The following is a 19,335-nucleotide window of genomic DNA, read 5'->3' as shown; positions in this document are numbered from 1 at the left end:
ATTTATGAAGAAATCACACCTCAAAGGCTGCTGATAAAAAATGAGGAGAGGATGTGTCAAGGACCCCCATAAGCACTACCACGGGATGACAGCAGACTGCAAGCACAGGATGGCACAAGAGGTGTCAGGTATGAAAATCACTACTCACCAATGGTCAGTTACGGGTCACTAAGAGATTACTGCTTAAAGAGCCGGCTAAAACTTGCTTTAAAGAGAGCAAAGAACAAGTATCCTGCTTACATATACAACAGATGTGCAGATAAGGTGTAACTGTGAATGAATGAGAAGCTGGCAGCCAAGTACAGCAGATACACAGACAATACTAGCAAACAAATAAATATGGCCAAAAGAAAACTCAGGAGAAACAGACTGTCATCACCAACATAACAGTCCCACCTTTGGAGATCAGCAGAATTCCCTTTAGCAACTCCTTGAAGAGACAAATGCATTTGCTTTGCTCCCTAGAGGAGATTTGTGATGTTGACCTCCGGATTCAGAGACGAATGGGAAGGTGCTGAGAAAGGTGTGACAAGAGATAGCAGAAGCGAATGTATAATAACTTGAACTGTGTCACTGCTGAGAATGAGCTGTTCTGTTTGGATAATTTGTCTGTAAGTATCGTTGCAGCGGGACCAATAACACTACTTTGATTAGACTGCTAGGACTTTAATTAGACTAACAGCAAATTCTTGGCTTTGCATATTCCATAGCTCACGCTAATTGCACACAGTGTTTGCTCTAATGCCTCGCTCTTGAGGACTACCATTAACACAACGTGAAAGTTGACAGAGAATTTGGCAACCCAGGCTGTAATTACGATGCATATTGCCAAGCGCTGTTCCCCACTGTGCTCCTTGGCACATCAGCTGTGCCAGGTTCCCCTGTGAGAAGGGCTCTTGCAATGGCATTCCCATACTCTCCTGGTAACAGCAGACCTCATCTTCCCAACAGCAAGATGGGTTCTCTGCAGTGTATCATAAGGAAATGCTACTTTTCCATAAGCACGTGCAGCTGTGAGTTTGCTTTCAGTATTACCTGCTTTTTCAGACGTGAGCAAAAATCTCACAGAACAAAAAGAAACGCAGGAAAAAAAAAAGCTTAATATGAGGGCAGTGAGTACAGAAAAGGCTGGTTCTGGCCTTTTATTTTACCTTATGAAGGGAAAAGAAGCTTGATCTCAGTCTACAAAAGCTGCTAAGTACCCCATGTACCCACACAGCACTTTATCCAATTAGATTTTATTCACCATTAACACAGGCAGCAAGAACAAAAACTGGAGCACCTTTTCCACCCACTGGTCTAATTCCAGCCTTGCTTAGAATATCTCCAACCCGCCTAGCGCATTTGCATTCCCTGTGCTTGCAGGAGCTGCGTCCTGTGCCTTGTTATTTTAAAGATGACAATAAGCCTGCCAACAAGCTCTGCAGCCCCACTTGGTGGTTGCAGCCCAGCACAGTGAAGTTAAGCTATTTGTTCTTGGAAACAAATGCTGAGAGGGAGCAATCTAACCAAAAAGCTTCTCCTGTTCTTCCTGAGGCCGTGCCCTGGAGGAAATCAGGGTGCTGGATACTGCTCCTCCAGCGCACTGACCAGCCACAGCTCAGCACCTGTATGACTACACCCCTGGCACTGCCGTGCTATGCATGGAGCAGTCACTGGAAGATTCATGGCAAAGTCCAGTGGGAGAAATGACCCTGATTTGGGTCCTCAAAAAAATGTGTCTCTGAGGGAAATGGTGAGTGGGCACAGAGGGGATGGGCTGCTGGTCCGATGTGATGATCTTACGGGTCTTTTCCAACCTTAACGATTCTATGATTTTATGCACCAGCTCACCATCGATCCTCTGTGCTGGGCCTTGTTCTGGGCATGTTGCACAGGATTAATTTCACCTGCAGGTGCATTTTACTCTATATTGATTTTTTGTATGAAGGAAAGCTGAGAATTAAGCTTGCAAAGACCGATCTCTTTAACTCCATTAATAGAGGCCAGGGTGAATTAAGTTAGTAGTTCATCTTTATGAGGCTAGACATGTAAATCATGGCTCTAAGGTGAATTCTGTGTGTACTTGCTTGGCTTAAAATCAGGAACAGCATTTAAAAATCTCTGCTTGAGGTTTCTTATTTAATACACCGAGGATTTAATTAGAAAGCTGGGAAATTAGAAAGACTTATAATTAGCTCTTAGGGGAAGGGGGCGAGAAGGAAAAAACTACATCAAGCAGCTCTTCTCAAAAACAAATCCTGCAGATTCCTTTTTTTTTCTTCTAATAGATGCAGAGATTTCCTTGGGAGCACCCCAGTCCTACTCTCTGCCAGGTTTCTTTTCTCCCTTAACCACACCAGCTGGGCAGTGCTAGCAGCCTTCCAGTTCTTGAGGTGAACTTATAAACAGGAAGGAGACAGTTTTTTTTATATTGTTTCATATTGACAGGACAAGGAGAACAGCTTTAGACTAAAAGAGGGGAGATTCAGGTTAGATGTTATGAAGCAATTCTATACTCAGAATGTGGTGAGGCCACGGCACAGCTGCCCTGAAAAGCTGTGGGTGCCCCAACCCTGCAGGCAACCCAGGCCAGGTTGGAAGGAGCCCCTCATCCAGTGGGGAGCAATCAGCCCAACGCAGGGCATTAGAGCTTAATGGACTTTGAGGTCCTTCCCAACCCAACACATTCTATGATTCTATGAATCTGCTTAGCTTCTGGGCTGCAGATTTACATTCCTTCAATAGGAGATGGAAGTATGACTTCTGAAAACGCAGCAAAGCTCAGTGACTTACACTTACTTTCAATTTTTTCTCTCTTAATCCTGAATTCATTATCATGGACAAACAAACAGAGAAAACAAACAGACAAAAAACACAACTGCCACCAATGTTTAAAAAAAAACAACAAAAGACAAGTGTAAAGTTCAGCAGCTTTGTTGTGCTCTCTGCAAATTCCTCTTCTGGTCATGCACAAGACAAACAAGGTGTGATCCTGCAGTCCAGAGCTCCCTCGCTAGCAAAGGCAGGAGCATTTAAGCTTCCAACCAAGCACACAGCAGCCTCCCACAGAAGTGTGTGACTGACTGCACAGTGCTGTTGCCAAGGCAGAGAGAGATGGTAGGTAAAAGAGGAGGAGGAAGATACCCTGGCTGTGTGTCAAGTATAGCAACTGAGCAGTCCCACTTGAAATCCCTGCCTTGCTTTGTGCTCCCTTTGCATGTAAGCTCCTTTCTGCAAGACAAGGATGGCCCTGCTGAAGTGCATAAGTAAACACCACAGGGTACGGACACCACAGCATGTCTGAGTTTCTCTCTTGTGGAGTGGCTTTCTGCCCTTGAAGTCCTGCAACTTACAGCAAGATAAATATTTCACATCCCTTTGCACAGAGAGGGATCTGAAGGGACAAAGGAAAAAAAAAAAGAAAAAAGAAAAAAAAAAGAAAAAAAAAAAGAGGTTAAGTCACATATCTTAGAGGATATACCAAGATCTTGCCAGAAGCAGAATCTGATGCTCAGAATTCCTCTTCTACCCACACCAGACACAGCTGCCTCAGCAGATAAAAGAATGTGTGAAGTAACAAATACATTTATTTGATGAGTTACTGTTAAGTACTCTGGACATCAGCACCACTGCTCTATTCACAGCACACCTGTCTCTCTTTCTGGATTCCTCTTACTGACTCAGTGATGCTCGCCTCATCAGGACCTGATGCCTAGCAAGCACTTGGATACTCCGACTTCATTAATTCTAAGTGCGTAAACAACTTACCATTAACCATAATGTGATCAAGGCGGACATTACTGTAAAGGTAGTGTGCAGAGCAGTTACACGGGGTGGGGCTCAAAAAATTCATCAGAATTCACCAGCCATCACAATATCCAATCAGGTGGACATTTACAGCTCCTTGTAGTGATCTACTCTTCTGAATCTAATATTCTAATCTGAATACCTGACAATACATACATAGTAGCTTTACCTCTCTACTGTGAACAATTATTTGTACAGATTAGAGCTACCAGCACCTAACACGGACACTCAGACCATCCTTTCTGGAGTGGCACTTCTAGCTTCCAGCTCCCCTCAGCATACACACCCAAATGAATGCTACTGCACTGCAAAGAGTTGGAAAAAAAAAAAGGAAGTCTGTATGGTGTCAAAGAAATATTAGACCTTTCTCTGTTAACAAGAAACTCATCAGTGAATGGACAACAGTAATTCAGCATAATGCTCTGACCAGCAAAGCCTGTGGTGATAGATAAGTTCAATATATGTAGGTCAGTATTATGAAATATATATATTGCATATACATATAATTACGAAAGTAATACTGTTCATTCAACAGGCTGGGTATTATTGATGGGCAGAATGTTTTGTAGCATAGGAACAAGGTGACAGGCTTTACCAATCTCATTTTCGATACTGACTCACCCTCTGCTGCAGCCCCTTTAAATCTCCACTACTTCAATATTCCCCCTCTTATAAAATAATACATCTCCTCCTTGAGGTCATTTTGCACTTTCACACCCTTGTGACAACCGACTAACACTCCACTCACTTTAAACTACCAGTTACCCGAGTATGGTGGGTATCTATATTTAAGAGCCCTGTGCTTTAGGATCCAGGAGGGCTGCACATTTCTGTCAAACAAAATACTCTCAAATACTCTGCACCAAAGGAACCGATAAGTTCTTGTCAGCACTGAGCTCTGTACCAACACACGAGATGCCTTCTTACTCACCACAAAGTCTTGCATCAGCACCTGGTGCTCATTAGGTCAGCTCACTAACTGTAACGTCAGCATGTGGATGACGAGCTGGCCCTCATCTCCCTCTAATGAACCTAACAAGTGCTCTGACGCACAGCAGTCAGACTGGGATCTCTGCATGTGGGCTGGGCACAGCTGGGGCAAATCAACACCTTGGCTTGCATTACTGCAAATCCACAAACACTGGCTGTTTCTGTGGATCCGCCTGCAAGTGGCTGCCCTCCCTGGCACTCCATGACATATAAACCCCACACAGCTGCAACACATTGGAGAGGCACCACTCTTCCCACAGCCCTCGCTAAGGATGGCTTTGTGGTCCACGCTCCCAGCACAATGTCCAATGAAGGAAGGGCTCCAGCAAATTTACCAAAAGTTTCAGATTAAACGATCCAGGAGCCCATCCTGAGTTATGCAAAATGCACTGAGTTAGGTATTCACAAAATTGCTTCAGCATAATTGTCGGCATGTGGATTGTTTGCAAACAGCTAGCACAAACTACTTAGTGCTAATCATTTGTTCCATGACATAGTTAGTCATGCACTATTTCTGCTCCTTGAGTGGGTGATTGTATCCTCCTAACAGAGAGGATAAGAACCAGTGAAAATGAAGCACACCCTGGAATTCTGACACGGGTAAGCAGTTGTGATAAAATACAAGAGTGTCGTGTCTCACTAATCCCAGCAAGATGCTCAAGTTTGTCTGTGTGCATGCAGATAATGCACAACGACTGTGCAGCCTGGTGGTGAACTACGCTTAGGGATCAGGAATACACGTCAGTGGGTTCTGGCTCAGCAAGCCTTCGTAATTCCCTCAACAACTGCTAGCGCTGCAGAGAAGCACCTAATTCCCCCAGACAACCTGAAGGGAAGGGATGACAGAGCACTGCTCCTACGAGTTTGACAGAAACATATGATCGAAGCTGCAGGAAACAGTGCTGCTTCAGGGGGAGGGAACCTATAATTAAAACCACAAAACCAGCATATTTCTCAGAGAAACAGGAACATGTTCCTTTTTTTTTTTTTTCCTATTTCACTTTTCTCTCTCTGTTTATGTGGCTCCAGCACCTGAATGCAAGTCTTGGTCAGTTTTTCAAAAGATAAATTATAGTTCTACATGTTTCAGTGATTTGGGATGGGGCTAAAGGTGAAAATAACACAAGCTCTGAATTTCGGTATTTTGCATCAATACAAAAGCAGCACTGCCCCATCTGAGCAAGGGATCTAAAATATTCTGCAAAATTCCATGCTTAAAGCCCTCAGTGGTACCACGCAGAACACCACAATGTATTATTAATAAACAGGAGTGAAACAGTCAGGCAGCTGCGAGGATAAAAGGCAGGGAGAAGCATATAGAGCAGCATCTTCTGTGGAAGGCTTGTTTTGGTTCTTTCCTGAAATGAAGGCAAGGTAAGCAGTGTTTATTTGGACACCATTCTTCAATTGACTGGAGATTGAGTACGTGCTTAGGAACACTGATTTGAATAGCTGCAGACTGTTAAACTTCCAACTAAAGATGTTTGGCTGTCCACTACCTTACCCCACCACACTTCCCTTCAAGTCTCTAAGCTTCAGCTAGAGAAGGCTGGATTATAGTCATCTGCTCAATGGCTACATGGAATTCTTATTTCTTCCCCTCTAACTGACAATAATAAACCATCCTGTTGGTTGTTATTCACTAATAAGATCGGCAATAATTTTGCGTACCCCTTGGAAGACATGCATTTGCTTTTATAACACTAGAGTATGTAGGATCCACAGTAAGATGGATTGTCTTTAGTATCTTTGGTTTTATTCAGTGAATGGCTTTCTACACATCTTTAAGTGAAGGCAATCTCTGGTGAAAATAAGGTACATACATGTAAAATTAAAGGTTAATGTTGATAGCCATGTTGAGATCAATTGTGAATATAGTTTAAATATCACAGTAGCAAGCCACAGACTTGTTAGACAATTCCTCATTCTCAGCAAAGCCAGATCATGCTTAAGAGAACAGGAAGTCTGAATGTATTAGTTTCCTTTTGTTTATAATAGCAAATGCAACAGAAACAACTACAGATACCCACACAGCTCTTCTTGTAGTCAACGTTTCCTTTCATTGGAGCAATCAAATTGCGTCAGGACAGAATTTCATAGAGAGTGAACACCAGAAATTAACACTTTCAGTATTTGCAAGTTTCAGTTTCCAAGTATATCTCAGTTCTCATGCTCATTGGACTGGATGGGAAAAAAAATACCATGTGGCTTAGCCAAGCAACTAAAACCATATCTCAAACTGGTCCCTACTGAAAGCCAGTGAGGTAAGAGGAAGCATTTACATAAATTTTTGGAAGGCTGGAGGATGCAGTTATACCCAATGCCTTTATTGTTCATCCTTGTTCCTGAAACCTCAGGTGTTTTTCATGCAGAAAATGTCTGCAATTATCAGATGTATTATTCGCTATGAGTTTTTAATTCATTTTCCTTTTAAAGTGCACTTCTGGGGAGGAATACAAGAACAGCACGATCTGGGCAACAAGCTCCCATTCTCTAAGCAAGGCATCTTTCTTATGCTAATAACGTGACATGCTGCATCCCACAAGCCTCATTTTGCCATTTATTCCTTTGCTTCAAACCCGGATGGGTTGTGAATGCCCACAGAGGACATCGTGGAACAGCTAACTTTCACATAACTACATGTTACATATTTATATGCACTGTCAAAATGGTGGGAAGATACGAAATTCAGTTCCACTGGAAACTAGCAGGCTAAGCTATTTATAAATAAGTGTCTTATTTTTGGTGCTCTTCAGAAAATGTGACGAACAGTGAGTGATGAGCAATTTATGTTGCTGATCATCTGTATCACAATAGAGCCTCGCGGTCTTTTTCTGGAGTCAAGACTGTTAATTTAGGATCTGTATTATCCTACAGTGTAATACAGTATTCAGTACAAAGACCGGTGGGCAAAGCTAAGAGAGGATGAAAGAAGAAAGCTGCATTGAAAATGGAAGAGTAGGAACAAAACAGTGCAGCTGAATGAAATTTGAGGATTCCTGGAGATTCTGGGCAGCAATATTTGAAACAGATCACTCGCTCATCTTTCTCTCAGGAAAAAAAAATAATAAAAAAAATGAAAGTTTAGGTATTAAGGAGTCTTTTCCCACAGGTATTCTACTCTGAAGGATATTCTATTTATGCAGTAAAAGGCTACATTACACAAAACACAGCGTAATGAATCTGAAATAAACACTTTTAGAGGGATTACATGCTCTGAAGAGATCTTACAGGTCTTACAATGGAAAAGCTGGTTTTCATTAACAAGTGTGTAAGTAGCCTGTACTAAGTAAGTAATTCATGCGTATAAAAGGATGATCATAAGGGTGACTGGATAATGATCATTTTGCATTCCCTGGGTTGACTGTTGGAGGCGGGATACCTCATCAGAGGCCACCAGGGTATCATTAGCTGTACCAGTCTATCCAGCATGTTTCCATACCAATACATTTTTACATGAACTTTTAAAGAGCTGATTAACAGTCTTATTTTCCCCAGACTCCCCAGGAAATGAGCACTGATGCCATGTTTGATCATAATTCTTTTTTCTTTTTTTTCTCTTTGAGAAATGCACAGGGCTGAACAGAGCCTGTCAGCTGCACTGATCACACATCTGCTCACATCCTGAGCAAGCCTGGCAGCCAGGAAGGGGAGGCTGCTCCCAACATTTCTCCCTGCCTTCAGCCTCAAGCAGTGTAAGAGCACCAGATCAGGCTGAGCTGCTCAGCTCCGCATCCCATGCCTCATGAAAACCAAGCCTCAACTACTTCAACCTCTGCTGCAGATGGCACCAAACTCCTTTGGGCACATCTTCTGGGTCCTGAGCACATCTTCTGGGTGTTAATTTCTGCATCACCGGTGTCAACAGTATAGCTGGAAAAGAGGAAGCAAAGACAACAGCGAAGCAGCACCTTCTCTTGCAGCCTTGCTTGATTTTATGTGCTCATACTAAACCCCTGGATACTCCCATCTGGCCAGCACAATATGCTGCAACGACATTAAAAGCTTTCACGTCCCAGAGCTGAAACCAAAAGCTCCAATGTGTTTTGCTTCAACTGCTTACCTCTATTCCCCTCAAGGCAGTTACTGGGCATGCATTCATCCTCTCAGAGCTCTACATTTCAGCGCCTATCACAAGCAATTTAAGCTGAGGAAGCCCAGACAAGTAACTGCTTCACCCTGTTGCCCTTCTAATGTAGGAGCAAAACTAACTGTACAGTATTAGTGCGCTACAAAAAGTAAGTTACAGCTAAAACAGCTTCAGTATGCTCTACAGAGGGCAGCTATCAGCTCCAGGAAATGTTCAGATCTATTCTTCCCATGTATTGATGCTTATGTCAAGTACAGTAAATTCTTAGAAACTGTTCCCCTACCGAGAGCTGTTTAACTGAAATATGTGAGTGAGCCTTACAAGCTGAGAAAGTGATAAATAATTATGCTTTCATCCAAAATAGCACCGGAAAAATTATCAAACTGAACTCATAATACTGATTTTTCATCTGTTAAAAAAAAAAAGTTCTTTTTAAGCTGGTTTGAATGAGTATGCTATTAAAACGAGTGTAATGTAACTGCTTTATCAGTGACATCACTGAGAGAGCCCGGTGCATAATACAGCTGCTCTTTTCTGCTATTAATTGCTAGGTCTAATAGTTCTTTCCTTGTAACAAATGCAAGGCTTCATTTTCAAGATCTCAGTTTTTGCTTCGAGATCTATCTTGTCTTTTAACCTTGTCTTAAGTTAAGCCTTGTAAAACGTCTGATGAACAGCATGGGCAATCATTTCCTTCACATTCTTAAAAAAGCTGAAATTGGAATAGTACGCCTTTAGGGAAATACTAAGAATTTAAAATATGCCTGTGCAGCATATCCATAGATTTTTATAATGCATTTCAAATACTTTCCACATTGTAAAATAGGCTTTGCAAGCTACTATCACAGATGAAAGCTGGTGAAGAAAAAGTCATAAAAATACTGTAGCAAGAAAAGGAAAATGATGCCAGTTTCTGCATTTCCTGACATTTGACTTCTCCCATACAACAGCAGCAATCAAAACATTGCAGTAATTTACCCATTTGCTGCACGTTACTGGCAGCAGAGGATGCACCTGTGATCACACTCACTTTCCCCCCTCATCTCCACCTCCCCATCTGCAGTTGGGCAGATTCAGGTGACTGCAGCACTCTTGATAAAAGCTAATTAGCCAGCACGCTGATAAGCAGATCTTTTCCATCAGGTGCCAAGCAAAAACCTTCCAGTCAGCCTTCTGGCAATGCAGAAGCCAAGCAAGCAGCTTGGTGCAGCCCAGAGAGGGAGAGAGACTCAGCATCACTGCTGCCTCACTCACTATCCCCAGTTCTTGCAGCAGCCACGCTCCTTGCACAGGCTATATATACAACACAGGGCTGCAAGATGCTGTATCATACTGCTCTGTGGGGAAACAACACAGTAAGTTCAGAATGGAAAAGTGAATGTCAAGGCTGAACAGAGCTATGTCCTGAAAGCCTACATGCAGCTAAAGCCATGTCCCAGCACTACTCCAAACAGGTTGCACATGACTCCAGCTACAGCTTGCTGCTGTTTGTGCTGTCCCTCCCCACTCCTGGTAGTTCTTGTGTATTTGTCAATAATTGCCAAAAGTAAGGATTGGAGCTTGATGTGACAGCTGAGAAGCACTTGGGGCCAGATTGTAGACTTGTTAGTCATGCTGCTGAGGAGTCCCTTGCACAAATGGCTTTGCTGAAGTGTGACTCCCTTAATAAATGAATCATCCATCACTGCTGCCTACTCAAGCTTAAATACTTCTCTTTCTGCTGTACATCCTCTCCCCATGGTGGTGAGGACCAGTTTGGCTAATCAATGGAATACAGGCAAAAACAGGCAGAACTTCGGGCCAGATCAAATGTACAGAACAGCTACTGAAGCCAGATGATGCAATCCCAAAGCTGCTGTGCTTGGACTTGCTCCCACTCATTAGTTAAGTCCTGTTTGGATACCTACTGGTCTCATGTTGCACGTATTGGTACAGTCCTGGTCCATCCCCAGGTGTTAGGGACACGCTGGAACCACAAGATGCCTGGCACCCCCCATGAAGATGCTGTTGACTTGGCAGTTCCCCAAGACATCTGCAGGTCTAATTTGGGAAGTATAACTTGCTGGAGACAAGTGTCCCTACCCAGGTAGCAAGGCAACACAGCCAACTCAACCCTGGCAAGCTTCCTGGCTCTCTGCTTGGTGACCCTGGCTCCTCGTACGGTGATTTCATATAAAACTCTATTATTCTGTTTTTGTGCTTCTGGAGTCAGAGAAAATAAGAGACAGAGAAGGGCACTTTCTCCTAGCTCTGATTCAGTTTATTTTCTCCTTATCTGCCCTTGTGTCACTTGCATTTATGTCTCTAGTTTTCTCTTTTCTTGTTTTCCTCTCTTTTCTCTGGCTTCTTCCAGCTATTCAGTATAAGCTCTGCAATACACAGCTATAAGCACTGCAGTGTGATTTGGTGGGCTCTTCAGTTCGAGTGAAAACACAATCCTTACCCTATTTAAAATCTCTTTGATCAGATCTATGGAAACATGATTCTTCTTTAGAAGACAAGCCTGGAATGAGAAAAGCAACTGCCTTTTCCAGTTTTCTGTTCGTCACCATAAGGAATTAACAGCAATACATAAATTCTATCTGTCTTCTTAGAATCACAGAATCATAGAGTGGCCTGGGTTGAAGAGGACCACAATGATCATCCAGTTTCAACCCCCCCGCCACATGCAGGGCCACCAACCACCAGACCAGGCTGCCCAGAGCCACATCCAGCCTGGCCTTGAATGCCTCCAGAGTTCGGACACCCACAACCTCCTTGGGCAACCTCTTCCGGTGTGTCACCACTCTCTGAATGAAAAACTTCTTCATAATCTCAAACCTAAACCTCCCCTGTTTTAGTTTAAGGCCATTCCCCCTTGTCCTATCACCATCCACCCTCGTAAACAGGAATTCCCCCTCCTGTTCAAACACCCTTCAAGTACTGGAAGACCTCAATGAGGTCTCCCCAGAGCCTTCTCCAAGATAAACAAGCCCAGTTCCCTCAACCTTTCCTCACAGGAGAGGTGCTCCAGCCCTCTGATCATCTTAGTGGTCCCTCTTCTGGACCCACTCCAAGAGCTCTGCATCTTTCTAGTGCTGGGTGCCCCAGGCCTGGACGCAGTACTGCAGATGGTGCATCACAAGAGCTGAGTAGAGGGGGGCAATCACCTCCCTCTCCCTGCTGGCCACCCCTTTTTTAATGCAGCCCAGAACACAGTTTGCCTTCCAGGCTGCAAACACACACTGCCGGCCCATACCCAGCTTCTTGCTAAACCCGGATTTCTTTCATATTCAAATAACACACAGGCTAAACATTTTTATTTGATGGCTCAAACAAGTAGCTAAATCCAAAACAGATTTGAGTTCTAATGCCATGAGCTTGCATTATTTCATGTGTTTAAATAATAAAGAATTCATTAAATGTACCCTAGATGAAAATGTTTATAAGTTGTCTTTGAATTTAATTGTGAACATTGAATTGATTAACAGCTTACTGAGGTCAGCCATGTATTCCAGTGCAAATATGGGTTGCTCAGGCTTTTGTGGTTAATAAATTCTTGTGGAAGTTACACTGAGCACCCCAATTTACATTTGTAGATAATGTTTTCTTTGTCAATATTCTGCTTACTGCCTAAATTTTGTATTCATGTAGTACCTACCAGCAAATTTGCTTGGCCAAGATTTAATTTTTATTTATTGAATGCCACATGGGTATTTCTTCTGTCAGCAGGTGTCATTAAGTACAGTAAGAATTAAACACTTAACTTAATCAGACACTCATTATCAACGTATGTACACTGTACTGCAAAAGATCTCTTCAGTTAGGAAGATACCATTTTATGAATGTCTGTAACAGCAAATACACAGAAGAAAACACCAAGTCTGCAACAGAATCTGACACTAACTCAGTGTTTCCTGCATCACAGCAATAATACACGATGGGGAATGAGGAAATCCTGTTAATAGACACCTCAGTTATTTCCTCCAAAATCTAGTACTGTATGACCAATACAGCAAGGAAGGAGACAGAGATAAATGCGCATGAGGCTACAATGCAGGTGTCTTTGCTTTTTAGTTTCTGTATCAATCCAATAAAGATATTTCTCTTAGTTTAAGTAGTAAGTGCTTTCCAATGCAATATTCAACTGTGAGAATAATTTCCCCCCCCACCTCCTTCCCCAGTTGCAGCTCTTCTACACCCTTTTCAAATGGAATTGATGTAACTGAAAACACAACGGAGCTTATGAAGTTGACTACACGATTTGATAAAACATGACAGAAGTAGATGCACTTCAAGAATAAAGTAGTCATTGATATAATTTTATCTAAAGATTCACAAAGTCAGATACCCTAAATAATTATAGACTCAGCGATCATTCTGAATCTGGGTAATAAACCTCTGCTGTAATTGAGACAGTTTTCTCACTGTTGAGCTGAAGCTACTTGAACAGAGAATCTCTGGTGCACACATTTCAAATAACGCTGCACTACTCAGTTTCCAATGTCTTAGATCCGTGTGCTCTACTTAAGCCCTCCTAACTTGAAAACAAGCAGGCACTCAGACTGAGGCATGGCCAACATTTCCTTAAGTAACAACTGTTTGGGGAAAAAAAAAAAAAAAAGTACAATAAAGTATGGACTATGAATAACACTGTGATTGGTGGCTGACCAAACCACAAATACTAGAAAACAAGAACACTGCTGCGCACCAAAGATGTTTAAGAAACACAGGTGATGAATATGAGAAGCCTGCTGAAATATTTCACAGCAACTCAGGTGGTAAAGAATACTAGATAAGTTTCTAGGGTTACAAAGAGCATGAAGTCCCGAAATAGTACTTTTAAAAACACTCCTTCACCTCGTAATACTGTTCCTCCACAAGCAATAATACAGCTAAGAAAATGCATTCTTGCAACTCAAGGTATATTTATCACATATCACAATAAAATACTGTAAGCTGCAAGATCTCTTAATTCCAGAAGCCCAGTGGCAGGATGGCAAATTCGATGGCTTTCCGAGGGGCTTCCTTCTAAAGAAGAGGGGTTGGAAACAGTGCTGAAGGGTGAGACTTGGAAAAGTGCACTCCATCTCTCTCATGGCACGACGACAACAACACTGCTAGCAAAATGTGAATTACACCTCTTAAGTTTGTGTTTAGAAGAATTAATGGCTCCAGGAGAGCTGACTACAGGAGGTACTACATTAGGCGTCAGTGTAAAAAGACTCACTTAATAGCAGATCTGTAGTCCATTTTTTTTTTTTTTTTAACATCAGAAATAACTTTCTGATGCAATTATGGCTTGAAGGAGGAAAAGAAGTGTCTGTGCTATCAGCTACACAGCTCTTCCACACCCCCATGCCCCTTTTCTTTCCAAAAGAGAACTTAATCCCTTTAAAGTTAAATGCTAATGGTCATTTGCTTTTAGATCCTCGGCATGAGGTTGATAATTTGTCAGGAAACTCACTGTTTAAACTAAAACTCTTGACATGATTTATGTATTCTTTTTACCCTTTCTGAAGTCATAGCAGTGATCAGAAGTGTTGGCAATTCCAGTTACTCAGGAAACCAAATGAAGTATGGACTGGCCGTGCAGGAACCAAGATGATTCAGATTTATTTTGTTCTGTTTTGCTGCTCTGGAAAGAATCCTTCTAATGCTAAAAGACATTAGGTCTACTGATTTATCTGAAGCCCCCTGAAAACAGTCCATTAGCTCTTAAGTTCAGACAAAAGCTGCTGCAAATATTATCTCCCTTGTGTTCCTGATACTATCACCTGTAAAATAGAAATTGCAGGCTATCCTTTCCAAACTCCCAGCTCTGTACTACAAATGGTATCACTGTATTTATTTGTGGTTCATGCTCTCTAGTACTGTTTGCAGTTTCCTCTCTGGGAAAATAGTTAATGACATTAGCAGTATTGAAAAGAAAAAGTATATGTTATGAAAAAATTAACAAGGTAAGTCCTGCCTCAGTGACATCAGTGCTCGTGAGCTGCTATTTCCAAAATAATGATCTGTCAAAGCTTCAATGTGATCTGCATTCGTGTTAGCAGTAAAGGAATCCAGTGGTTTTCTGCTCGCTGAATGACGGTGATAAATTGTTACTTTTGCTTACTGAGAGTGAAAATTTACAGGACTGACAGCAAACTCAGAAAAGTAAACAGCTTCTTTCAGGTCACAACAGTGTCTGGATTTACTGTCAGTCTACGTTAGTCACTAAATAGCATATACAAATCAAAGTGAAAGAAAAATATGTCACATTTTACTCTGCAGAGCATCTTTGGAAGCTGTGTGTGTGTTCTGACACACGCAGCCCTCAGCACTGTATCTCTGTGATGGCTGTTGCCAAGTCATTGTTAATTGTTGTGGGGGAACGCTGTTAGCTTTGTCATTCTCTGAACTTCAGAAGAGATTTTAATGAAGAAAAGGCATTCAAAAGATGCTCAGACTCAGCATTCAAAAGCACTAAGCACCCACTGCATACACACTTTTGAAGCACACCATCACATGTGATGGAGGCAACAGCCTGTGCTATTAAAATGAATTTCAGTACCAGATCCTGGTCTTTCTCTTCATTTCAGGTATCGCTTTGTTCCACATTATGGAAGACTTACTAAAAAATCCAAGTACTTTTCAATTACAGTGGATATCTGCTCTTTATAAACTTCCATATGAAGGAATAAGGTTGTTAATATTCAGTGACAGCACAAGTATTATATTTACTTGTTCCCATTGTGGCCTAACTTGAAAAACTAGACCTTGCTGTTCCCCTAAAACAACCCTAACATAAGCTCCAAGTCATTCTGAGGATGGGCTGCTAGGACAGCACCTAGCAGATGTCATATTTGTTCGCACGTCTGCAACATTCCCAACATGACAGGCAGTAGGCAATGCTCTTCAAGGACAAACACACTGCAGGCTCGCTGCTACTCCAGCTGGAAAGCCATGGGCCTGCAGGCCATGCCCTGGGGCATGTCGCTGTGCAGGAGTGAGGACAGGACAGCCCTGCCCAGCAGAGCAGGACAGGAGGCTTCTCAGGGCTGATGGCTTCCACGCCAGAAACACAGTCACAGAATATCCAGAGCTGAAATTGACCCACAAGGATCACAGAGTCCAAGCCCTGACTCCACACAGCACCACCCAAAATTCAAGCCCCAGTGTCTGAGGGCAGTGTCCAAACAACCCATGAGTTCCAGCAGCTCATCATCCATTCCAGGGCCCAACCACCTCTTGGGGAAGAGTGAGATCCCAGCCCTCAACACCTTTCATTACATCCCCCCTCTAAAAATCTGGCTTCTCAGCCTATTTAGTGGCATAGCCTATCTCACGTAACCACGGCACCACTCACTGATGTCTGCTCTAATGCTGCCTGTAGCTAGCGCAGCTTGCGGCCTTGGGGCGTTTAGGCCTGGAGGCCATAAAGATATTCAGTCCACACCAGTGCTAGAACAGCATGGAGACAGACAAAACCCCTGCCTGGGGCAATAAACCATCATAACAACCACTCCAGCCCTCCCAGGCCCGAGATGGTGCTGGAAATCCTGCAGTTCTGGGCAGCACATGAAGTGAGGCATCCTGAATTAGCTTCTGAACGGTGTTTGTTAAGTGAAAGTATTCAGAAGGATGTGCAGGCTCTCCAAGCCAATTCTGGAGATGAATAGATTTGTATTACTGGCTGGCCTTTAAATATAGATGAGATTTTTTTAATATCCACAAAGCCTTGAAGAATGATTTATATTTTTTTTTAAGCTGATATGAAAAAAAAAAAAAAAAAAAAAGAATCTCCTCAGCACTTAAACACAGGTTTAAAGTCTGGCATTGGTTTCACCGTCACAGACAACAACAACATTTAAACGTCTGCTTAGGAACAAAGTCCTGATTTGGGCAGATTTATCCAATGAGAACAGTTGGCTCACCCCTGAGAAGAGTGTGAAAGTTAAGCAGGAACCATGAAGTCTGTGAAAGGAACAATGACTGCTGTCCTGCATGATATGCATTTAACATATGTTGCGTCCTCAGGCAGCTTCAGACGCACTTAGCCCCATCTGGCTTGGAACAGAAAATAACTCTAACACGGAGATGGTTCAAGCTCTGGTCTTCAGGGAGCTTTGGTTGCTAGCTCAGATACAACAGTGAATGTAACTGCAAAGTGGGATGGTGACACTCAGCTCATTTGGGTGCTATTGGCACAAAGCACATCCTAACAGGGGGATTCAGTGGTATGGATCATCCTTGAGTTTAGGCGTAATCTGTAGAGAAACCCTCTACCATCCTTGCCAAGCTAGTGAAAACCAGCAGAGTTTAGAGCAGCACACAGTGGTCACACCTCCAATTACAAACTAGCTCTTTTCTTAACTCTTCTATCACAGTCTTAACATTAAAAAAAATATACAGAATATATTGATCCGGGCTGGGATTTCTGTTTGTTTTTGCGAAGAAAATTTAGTTGGTAATCTTTTTTTTTTCTGATTGAATTCTGACCGCAAAGTTGAGCTGCCTCCTACGTAAAACAACTGCTCCTCCTGGCTACTTAAATGGCAGCTTCTGCCATCTCATCACAACTTCCCTCGTTGTGGGCCACATAAAGTGTGTTTTCTTCCCACTCCTTCACCTGGACATGACTTTTGACACCGAACCTGCGTTTGCAACATACTGAACCATCATCACCTTTTCCCAGAGCTTAAAACACAACGATGCCACCTCCGCATGGCAGAAAATTCAGCACTCCTGGGACACAGCCTTAAGTTGTGCCTCAGGCAGTTAGGCACTGAGTTTTGATGCTGTGACTTCAGCTATACAGCCAAACGCAGACACAGTCAGCCTGCAGTTCCTACTGTTTTAGGTAAGCGTTTCAGTACCCCGCAAATCAAACTAGCAGCGATGCACGAACTACAAGTAACAGAAATGCTCAATGAAAAGCCAAGGAAGAGCAAATAACTTCCCTGAAAACTGTCACCGAGTAAACAGTCGATAGATACTACCCCACACGAACCCCGCAAAGCATTTTTACCAGTAATAAATATATAAAGTAATAAATAAAGACATGAGTAGCCCCTATCTCTCCCCCTCCCCACACACACTTTGGCTAACTACCCTCTTTTGGTACGGGAAACTTCTCCAAAAGCCAAGTTAAGCTTCTCCAGAGGATCGCCTCTCACACTGCACGGGCTGCACCGCAGGAGCCGCTATCTCATCTCAGCCGCGCAACTCCGCACGGCAAACCACGCCGCGCTCGCAACTTCGCTCTGATCGCCTCTCGTGCTAAGAGAGGATGCTCGTACCCCGCCACCACAGGGAAAGGGTGCTGGAAAGGGGACAGAGCTCAGGACGGGTGGTCCCGAATCCGTCGCTCGTTCCCCACGCCGTACCCCGCTCCCCGCTCCCGGCTCCTTCCCGCAGGGCTCCCGGGATGCGGGCACCGCGCCGCTCCCCCTCCTCCCCCCCATCTCCTTACCGGGCTCCGCCGGGGGAACTCTCCCAGCACGATGCTGACCACGGGGATGCGCAGCGCCGCCGAGACGAAGTCCAGCTCCAGCATCTCCCCGCGGCTCTGCGGGAAGGCGAGGATGGCGGAGACCCCCTGCACCACCACGGTGTGGCAGAGGCTCTGCAGGAAGGAGACGGGGTCGTTGCTCCACGAGGCGCTGGGGGAAGAAAAGGGGAATAGGGGCAGGTCGCCCAGCCCCGCCTCGATCGCCATCACCACCTCCAGGGACAGGTTGTAGGGCAGCAGCCCGGCCACGCCGTTGAGATTCGCCACGGCCAGCAGTAGCGCGTCCCGCGGCGAGGGAGCGGGCCCCGGCCGCCGCTCCCCGCCGCCCCCCGGCCGGCGACCCCGGGCCCCCGCCGCAACCTCCCCCTCGGGGCCGCCGCCCGCAGCCTCCCCGCTCCAAGCGGCGGCGGGGGCGCGGGGCTGCAGGTGGGTGGCCCCCACCCTGACGGTGTGCCCGATGCGCCGCAGGATCTGGCAGGGCTGCGGGTGGGACGCGGAGCCGGGCACCGCCGCCAGCACCAGGGCGCAGGGCGGCAGCAGCAGCAGGCACGCCCGGCCCAGGAGCCCGCGCACCCCTGGCCGACACATGGCCCGCCGCCGCCGCCGACCGCCGCCACCCCCGGCCCCGGCCCACCCCGCTTCAGCCGCCCCGCACGCGGCCGGCAGCGGCATCAGCCGCGGCGGGCGAACCCGGCGCAGAGCCGCCCCCGCCGCCGCCCATGGGGCCCCGCCGCCGCGCCCCCGCCCCGGGGCCGGAGGGAGTGTGGGGGGGGGGCTCAGCCCCCGGCCCGCCCCTCGCGGAGCCCGGGCTGCAGCTGGACGGCCCCGGGGCGGCCCCCACGCCGCCTCCGCAGCGGTTCCCCCGCGCGGTGCCTCTCCCCACGCCGTCCCCCGGCCGTCTCCCAGCCCGGCTCCGCTCCGCAGCCCCCCGGCGCGCTGCCCTGCCCGGCTCCGGAGAGAGCGAGAAAAGTTGCCGGGCGGCGGGGCTGCG

General features: G+C 45.0%; 1 protein-coding gene across 1 annotated transcript in view; it reads right to left on the bottom strand.

Moving 5' to 3' along the window:
• GRIN3A (glutamate ionotropic receptor NMDA type subunit 3A) overlaps positions 1 to 19,033 on the bottom strand; it is a 59,788-nt gene extending 40,755 nt beyond the window's left edge. The window contains exon 1 of the mRNA XM_015849825.2: positions 18,306 to 19,033. Within this exon, the coding sequence (XP_015705311.1) occupies positions 18,306 to 19,016 (711 nt within the window). The 5' untranslated portion in view covers positions 19,017 to 19,033. The remainder of the gene's footprint in view (positions 1 to 18,305) is intronic.
• Positions 19,034 to 19,335: the final 302 nt, after the last annotated feature.

The sequence above is a fragment of the Coturnix japonica genome, chromosome Z, assembly GCF_001577835.2.
Source record: "Coturnix japonica isolate 7356 chromosome Z, Coturnix japonica 2.1, whole genome shotgun sequence".
Lineage (NCBI taxonomy): Eukaryota > Metazoa > Chordata > Aves > Galliformes > Phasianidae > Coturnix > Coturnix japonica.
The sequence above is the reverse complement of the archived record's forward strand: the minus strand, read 5'-3'. Positions and strand labels throughout refer to the sequence as shown.